This window comes from Merops nubicus, unplaced genomic scaffold (genome assembly GCF_000691845.1).
Source record: "Merops nubicus isolate BGI_N331 unplaced genomic scaffold, ASM69184v1 scaffold15698, whole genome shotgun sequence".
Classification (NCBI taxonomy): Eukaryota; Metazoa; Chordata; class Aves; order Coraciiformes; family Meropidae; genus Merops; species Merops nubicus.
The window spans coordinates 24,021-32,316 of NW_008626482.1; the positions used below are offsets into that span (position 1 = coordinate 24,021).

The window sequence follows — 8,296 nt, forward strand, 5'->3', positions numbered from 1 at the left end:
GTAGACACAAAAATCTGAATTTTTGGAATGTTTTTTATGTTTTACCTAGCAAGCAGGAAGTAAAATAAAAAGCACAGAAGCTTAGGAAATTCTAAGCTTATGTAGATTTAAGAGTATAAAATTATGTTTATATCGTGCATGTTTATATGTCCATTTCAGATAAGAAATTTAGTATCTCTAGCATTTATCTTTTTTTTTTATTCAGGGGTTTCAGCAATACAGAAACTCTGTGCAGTGAATACAAATATTACTGTGAAGAATGTCGCAGTAAACAAGAAGCACATAAAAGGTACATTGCACTCGGGGAGGGAAAAAAGCAACCCGTGCATTTCATGAAAATACTCTTGTATTTCCTTCTGTGTCTATGAGGTGGGGGAGAACGTTCTTTTTCCCTTGATTTTTCTCACTCTTCTTCCACTTAAGAGTAACTTGATTGCATTCCTCTTGCTTGAATTCAGCGAGCCTATTTCCATGAGTGACGAGAATCCACATAAAGCATTTTGGAGCACCTTTGATTGTTATTTATTTTACAAACGAGGTTTTGATCTTAAGACCAAAAATAAGTTAAAAAGACAAGTTAAAACAAACCACCAGTGACAATAAAAGATTATGGGTAATTATGAAAAGTCACTAACTTCCTCTGAATATTTAAATTTAGTTTTGTCTTGATAATAACATAAATTTTCCTACTGCTGTAAAATTCAGTAAAAATCCATTTGATAGCACTTTCTTCTGATTCAGTCACAATGAGGGTTGTAGCTGTTTTTTTAATTCCATTCATAGTTTCTTAAATGTGTGTAGTTGTGTTAAACTTCTGCTTGACAGTGAGCATCAGAAGCTCCATGGAAATTCATTATGTTTAAAACCAATTATTGTCTGCCTAATAATTCTTCTGGTCTTGTTTACACCATTGAAAAACCTCTGATTTTGTGTGCTGTGGTATTTTATCACCTGAGAAAGTGTTTGGTTGAAGGGCTGGGAACACTGACATGCTTTACTGGTTATACCACTGATCCTGGTTATTTGGCTCACCATAGGTTGAGCACATGGCTTTTGGCTTATCTCATCTGCAGGGCCTGCCCTCACATGTTGCCTAAGCTTATTAACAGGTGTATATTAGAGCGTTGTGAAGCCAGGTCTGTCCTGTTGTTTTCTGTTCCCTTGGCTCTTTTTCTGTGTGGGAGGTAATGTGATCCCTGACCAGTATAAGCTGTGTTGACATAAACCTGTACTGTAGGCACTGCCATATTGGCAAAACACAGCTTTTATTGTTTATATTTTGCTTCTCATGTGGGACTTCAGTTTCACTATAGCCATAATTTTCTTCTATCACTGTGTATGGACTTTATCTTTTATAGTGTTGCCTCAGCAAGCAAATGTGGTATACTGAATTTCTTTATCATTGAAAGAGCTCCTGTTGTCAAACACAGCTGCATTAGAGGAAGAGGTCTTAATTTTGAAAAAAGAAACAGCAGAAATCATATCCATATTTCAGTAACACAATAAAAATGTAACTCTCCCTATAAATTATTGGTTGTCATCCTGCTTCCCTTTTTTTTTTTTTTTTTGTTTTGTTTTGTTTTGTTTTGTTTTCATTTCCTGGTTCCCGTGTTGGCCATGGAGAAAATTTGAGTCTAGCAAGGTTACCTGTAGGTTACTATCAGTCTAAGTTAAATGAGAAAAAGGGAAGGAAAGGTGAGTTTTCAAGGATTTTGTCCCTACCCCCTCTCTTTTGAAAAAGGATTGTATTATACCAACATATCTCCTGACATTCTGAAAATGTGGTCTCAGTAGATATGTCTGAAATGTGGGCTGTCTTGTCAAGACTTTTGAGATACCTTTTGGGTTGGAGGTGATTTGAAGAACTGAGCATGGTGCTGATCTAAGGCAATTGGCTGTGCCAGGAAGCAGAGAACTCTGTCTTGGTGGCCTTGTTAGTATGGGCAAATTTATTGCCCAGAGAGTGAGAGTGTGTGATTGCTGCCAGGCCAGCTGTGGTTGGCCAGTGAGGATTTGTAGGCACTGTTGCAAGATCTCAATACCTCAAACTAGGGAAAGGGGCCAGTGAGCCCTCAGTAAAACTAGATTATCACGTTCTGACTTCGACTGCCTTCAAGTAATGCTGCAGCATTTGTACAAAATTATTGTGTTAGAGCACAGCATCATCTTGTTTGGGTAGCATGAGGTATAAGGTGAGTAGCAGTGGGCTATTTGTATCCCTTGGCAGTGTTAAATGAATGATTTGATATGAAAACTTGGACTAATACATATATAACAAAGTGGCATAACAAAGCTTAAGTCTCCTTGTCTTGGCCGGTTGGATAAGAAATTCAAGTAGAACAGGATGTCTAGAACAACTTTGCTGCAGTATCTCCACTGTATGTCAGCTGAGATCTAGGTTTTGCATTTGGGAGCTCAGGAAAGCTATGTGTAGGTTTGCTTAAAAATGGAATTCTGTGCTATGCAGTCATTATCTCCAAATTATGTGGGTTCCTCTGGCTGTTCTTACTATATATTACAGCTTATTATTTTAAATACATTTGTAATTTTCAATTAAAATTCACCTTTAGTTTAGTAACACAGGATATTTTTTTAAACAGCTGGTTATTTGAGCTTCTTTTAATGCTTGCAGATTTTTTTCAAGACTTCAGTAAAACAGGTTTCCTGGTTTTTGATATCAACCAAAAGTTTTGGATGGATATTGGAAATACTGTTGGGCTTGGTTTTGTTTTTGTTTTTTTCAGGATGAAAGTAAAAAAGCTGCCTATGATTCTAGCTCTCCATTTGAAGAGATTTAAATACATGGATCAGCTGCATCGATACACAAAACTCTCTTATAGAGTAGTTTTTCCTTTAGAGCTTCGTTTATTTAACACCTCAGGAGATGCCACCAATCCTGACAGAATGTATGACCTTGTTGCTGTGGTAGTTCATTGTGGAAGGTAATAACTCTATTTTATGCAAGGTATTTTTGTGTAAGTGTAATTATCTTTTAAAAAACAAAACAAAGCACCCAGTATCACAGAACTCTTAACAGCATTTAAAGACCTCTTAAAAGAAGTTTCTTAGGAAGAAAGCATTGTGGGGAGATGTTACCTGACAGAACATGCAGCTTTGTTGCTGTGGTAGTTCGTTGTGTTCAGAGGGATAACAGTGTACACATCACAGATATTTGTAGGAATTTAACTATGTTTAAGAAAAACCACAAACTATCAAACACACAATGTCATATAACTCTAGTAATATTTAAAGATCCTTTTAAAAATAAAATTCTTAGGTAGGAAAGCATTATAGAGCAGATTTCTTTATAAGACATTTCCTTTAGGGTGTCCTTTTTTATTTTAAAGCTTGAGCAACTTTTTCTGAAATACATCCCTGTGTTATTAGGTTTGTGGATTGCTTTGAGGTTTGTTGATTACATTTTTCCATGCTTTCAAAATAGGACTGTTAAAATTGTATTTCATTTTGCTGTATTCAACAAATGTTCTTTTGACTTCAAGTCTTAAAACCAGGGATGCTCTACAAACTCTTGTTGAGTAGATAAAAGCCCCAGAGTCAAAATGATGATTTAACATCTATAATCACAGAATAATTTACATTGTGAGGTCAGGTACTTGAAGATCAAAGCAAGGCTAAGTTTGACATTAGATTAGGTTGCAGTGGGCTGATTTTCATGACTAGGAGTGCTGATTTCACTGCCTCTTTGGGCAATTTGTTCCAGTCCATCAATGTTCTCACAATGAATTTGTTTGGTGTTTTGTTGTTTTTTTTTTTCCTGTATCTGGTTAGAATTTCTCTTGCTGCAGTTTGTGACCACTGCCACTTGTCCTTTCACTGTGCATTTTTGAGAAGAGCCTGGATCTGATTTCTTTATAACTCCTTCTTTTTGGGTAGTGGAAGACAACAGTTGAATTTCTCATTTAATATTCTCTAGGCTAAATAAAACCAGCTCCCTCAGCCTCTCTTCCCCCATCTGGTGCTATAGCTCTCTGACAAATGTAGTGACCCACAACTGGACTTCCTCCAGTTTATCTGTCTCTCCTTTATACAGGAAAGGTCATGTGTGTAATACTATGTCCAGTTCTGGGCCCCAGAATGCAGAGTGGCAGGGATGATCCCTTCACTGCTGGCTCTGTTCTTGCAGTACAGCCCCACGTGCGCTCAGCCACGTCGCCAAAATTACATGCTGCTGGCTAACAGCTCATCTTGGTGACCTCCTGGGCCCATCTAGCCAGTTGGTTTGCAGTTGATGCTGGATGGAGTTAGTCTGGCATGAGACTTTGCATTCGTACTTGTTAAACTCCATGAGGTTCTTACCAGTCCATTCTTCCAACATTTTTATGTCCCTCAAAATGGCAGACTTGCCCTCTAGTTGCCAGTCACTGCCCTTTGTTCCATCCACTCCCCCACTCCTCCCTAGGTAGGCCTAGGATTACAGTAGGATTAGGACAACTAGTACTCAAGTTGGCCAGGACAGTTTTGGAAAATAAGCCTTTGTGCCGTAGTTTTCTGGATCAACTCTTGTTTTAGACGTCAGAGAAAATCTATTCTGTCCAATTCTGACCCTTTCTGTCTCCCTCATTCAAGCTGCAGTCTTAGAAACTTGCCCATTTTCAGAACCATGGCAGGAAATGAACCCTGTTTGCATTGAGTTTTGTGATGTGGTACAGACATGCCCATCACAGGTGGCAACCTTCCCTTCCTGGTCTAGACATAAAAATCGTATCAATGCAGTTAGACAGTTAAGGCAGTTCCACAACAAACTAGTCCACTTTCAGTTGTAAGGTTCAGCTGTTTCCAAAAGTGTCATATTGCCTGACTTGAAATCTGATTAGAAGTAGGACATTTAAAGTGTCACATTGTGTCATAGATTCTGTTGTGGAGCAATTTCTTGTCTGCTGTAAACTGAAGAGCTGTGCATTTTAGCAGGTTTAATTTAATTGGAAGCTCCTCTCATTGCTGTGAGCATTCTTGAGACTTCTAAACTGTCAGTTTAATTCAGATTTTGTTTGCAGTAGACCAGATAAAGAGATGCCTGATGAGGACTGTAGATGAACAGCAGCTCTACAGCTTTTCTTTCTGAAGATCAGAAGTAGTTTGGAATCTCTTCTGTCCCTATGAAACATCAGAATGTTTTCTTGGTTTCCCTTCTCTGACTTTTTTTTTTTTTTTTTTTTTAAATCACGCATATTTTCAGTGCTTGTGCTGCTTCTTCCTTGTTTGAAATTATAATCCTTTTTTTTAGCACAATATTAAATGTAGAGATAAGTAATACCTTATAAGGATGATATAAGCGGGGAGGGGGGAGGAGAAAAGAAACATCAAAACAGAAATTGTGGTGGTAGGCTTTTTAATTACTGTTAAGTATTACTTTTCTACAAGAAAAAAAAAAAGAAATATGTTTCTACATATTTGTGTGTCACTGTCTGTGTCCTTTTCTAATTTTATTTTACAGTGGCCCTAACAGAGGACATTATATTGCAATAGTGAAGAGTCATGATTTTTGGTTGCTTTTTGATGATGATATCGTTGAGGTAAGCTTTGTGTAACCATGGACTTTTTTCTTCTACCAACCCGAGTGCCTGCATGCACCTTGTGTGTATGATTACTTAAAGTAAAAGGACTGGTATGCTGATAAAAAGAGGCTCCAACCCCAGTCTAAATCTGTGAGTGCAGAGCTGCACCATACAATGCAACAGTATGATACACTGAACTGCATTTGGTTTTATATTTCTTAAAAGAAGCTTCTTTGTGTTTGGCCACTGTCTGTCACCTTTGTTTAATATGCTGTTCCTGTGGCCAGAGGACATGGCAAATGAAGGTAAAGATAAATCAGTTCTACTGCAACTCCTTTCTGAGGGCAATTTTTTGGTGTAAGCCATTTGTTTGTATTTTCTAGGAGCTTATGATTTAATGGAATGGGTCAGTCTGATACAATCAGATGATTGTGCTGTCCAAATCTTTTTCTTGACTTTAATTAATTAAATCTATAAAATTAATAACTTAGCTTTTCTTTACAGTGCACAACTGCCTAATTAAAAAGGGGAAAAAAGAGACAGGTATTGGACTTTGATTGTTACTTGGCAGGCCAAGTTGAGGATATTGAAGAATTCTTATCTCCAAGCCACATTATGGATGGGTTTTCACACAGAAAATGACAGACATGGAAGTATACAGAGCTGTTAGGAAAGTAAAAGGATTGCCTCTGTGTCTTATCAAGATACACAGAAAATTGAAATGTCTCGATAAGGTCAAAAGTTCACCTTCCTCCAGGGAAAACAGAGAGCTGTAGTAGAACTCATATAATTTCACAAACGTCAGGGACAATCTCTCCAGTTCCAAAGCAGTAGCACCTGGCAGTGCTGCTCATTAGTTTTTTTTCCCTAAGCCCTTCTAAAGAGGAAGGAAGGAATCTTTTTGTTCTTAAATCTAAAACATCTCATTGACTTTTAGGCCCGTGGTTCATCAATTTGGATTGGCACACTCCTTCCTGAGAGAGATTTATTCCAAAGAATGGGTATGAGATTAAATAAAATCTGCCCAAGTGAAGGAAAACATAATGTTCCACCTTTTTGTTGTTTGTAGCCTAATTGTCTTTGATTGAAAATGTGACAAGAGAGCTTGCTTTCAGTTTGTTTCTTTTGTACCTGAAAGTGATGATGATGAGGAACAGACAATACTCTTTCCACCTTCTCTACAGAAGTTTTGCATCTTTTCCCAAAAAGTCTTAGTTATAGAAGGCTTTCTATGCTAATGGGATCACAAGCAAATGTTTTGTGTGAAAAATACAAAAAGTTAGTCTTCATTCTCTGCCTTCTCCTTATTGTCTCTTTACTTGATTGGCTTACACTGCTTATATTTAGAAATGAAAGCTTGTACTTACATACTTTATATTGCTTTGAAGTCTCTGTGGGATCACAGAATGGTAGGGATTGCAAGGGACCTCTGGGGAGCATGTAGTCCAACCTTCCTCCTACAGCAGGTTCACCTGGGGCAGGTTACACAGGAACGCATCCAGGTGGCTTTTGAAAATCTCCAGAGAAGGAGACTGCACAACCTCCTCATTTGTTATTCTTGTGTTTTAAAACTTTTCTATGTGGAATTTCCACAAGCAATGCACATAAGATAGCACTCAGTAGTAGATGCACTCTATACTTAAAAAAATGATATGTAAAATATATACAGTCACTACCCTCTGTGAAGTTGATGGCGGGGGGGGGGCGGAACCAAAACATGACAAGTTGAAGAATTATTTGCATTGTATTTCTTTATGTAGATATGTGAAAGTTGGTTTTGTTTAACAGTAGTTTTTAGAGTGGAACTCCAATGTTCACTAAATATTCTTACTTTAAATTTTTGCTTTTTTATACACACAGAAAATTGATGCACAAGCTATTGAAGAATTCTACGGGTTGACATCAGACATCTCAAAGAACTCTGAGTCTGGCTACATCCTCTTCTATCAGTCTCGGGATTGAGAGGGAACTAGAGAAGAGAGATTTTCATGCCTCGCATCTTCACTATCTTGGAATGGAGCAAGCACTGAAAAAAAGGAAAGCAGGGAGCTCCAGGGGAAGTAGCACAGTTTGCACACAACTAGGCAAAGAGTTTGGGATTCTTAAAACCTTTGTATCGTTTTCATTTTATTTGCTCAGGTATCATGCTGACTACCCATCTCCACTGCATCCCATAAGCAAAAAGAGAGACACCAGCCACTCTTGCAGGAGCTTTCCATTAGGTAGTACTATCTCTGTGGTCCTAATTCAAAGCCCATTAAGGTCACTGGAGAACCTTTTATGGACTTCAGTAGAATTTGAATCAGGTTCTAACTGCACTGCCAGGCTGGTGCAATAGGAGCATTAGAAATCTGTATTTTATACAGACTTTGTGTATTAAAGGTAAAGGACTCTTTGTGAACTTAGTTTCCTGTGCTTGACTTTAAAGGAACGAGGTTGGGAAGGTTACCATGTAAGGAAGAAGATACATCTGGGCCCAACACAATTGCCTTCTTGATGGTAGTAGTTTAACTGAAGATAGAGACTGGTGTCGGGGAGGCAGGTTTGTTTTGCTTCTCTGAAGAAGCTTACGTTACTTACAGCGTATGGTCGGGAACAATCAGTCCAGATTATGGCTTTTAATCTCCCTATGGGGAAAGATTTGGTTTGTAATGGCTTATTTTTATTTATAAATTATTGTAACTTAGGATCTTGTGTATTTTCCTTTATTCTAACAAGTATTGGAAATTTCATATATTAATTTTAATTGAAACTAATTATGTTTAAATGCTAAAGAAGAG

The 8,296-nt window shown here is 37.7% G+C and overlaps 1 protein-coding gene across 1 annotated transcript in view; it reads left to right on the top strand.

The window, feature by feature from the left end:
* LOC103778435 (ubiquitin carboxyl-terminal hydrolase 12) overlaps positions 1–8,032 on the top strand; it is a gene marked incomplete at its 5' end in the record, with an annotated part of 30,479 nt that extends 22,447 nt beyond the window's left edge. Inside the window, 4 exons of the mRNA XM_008946023.1 lie at positions 206–289; positions 2,745–2,942; positions 5,456–5,534; positions 7,377–8,032. Coding sequence (XP_008944271.1) covers positions 206–289; positions 2,745–2,942; positions 5,456–5,534; positions 7,377–7,478 — 463 coding nt within the window. The remainder of the gene's footprint in view (positions 1–205; positions 290–2,744; positions 2,943–5,455; positions 5,535–7,376) is intronic.
* Positions 8,033–8,296: the final 264 nt, after the last annotated feature.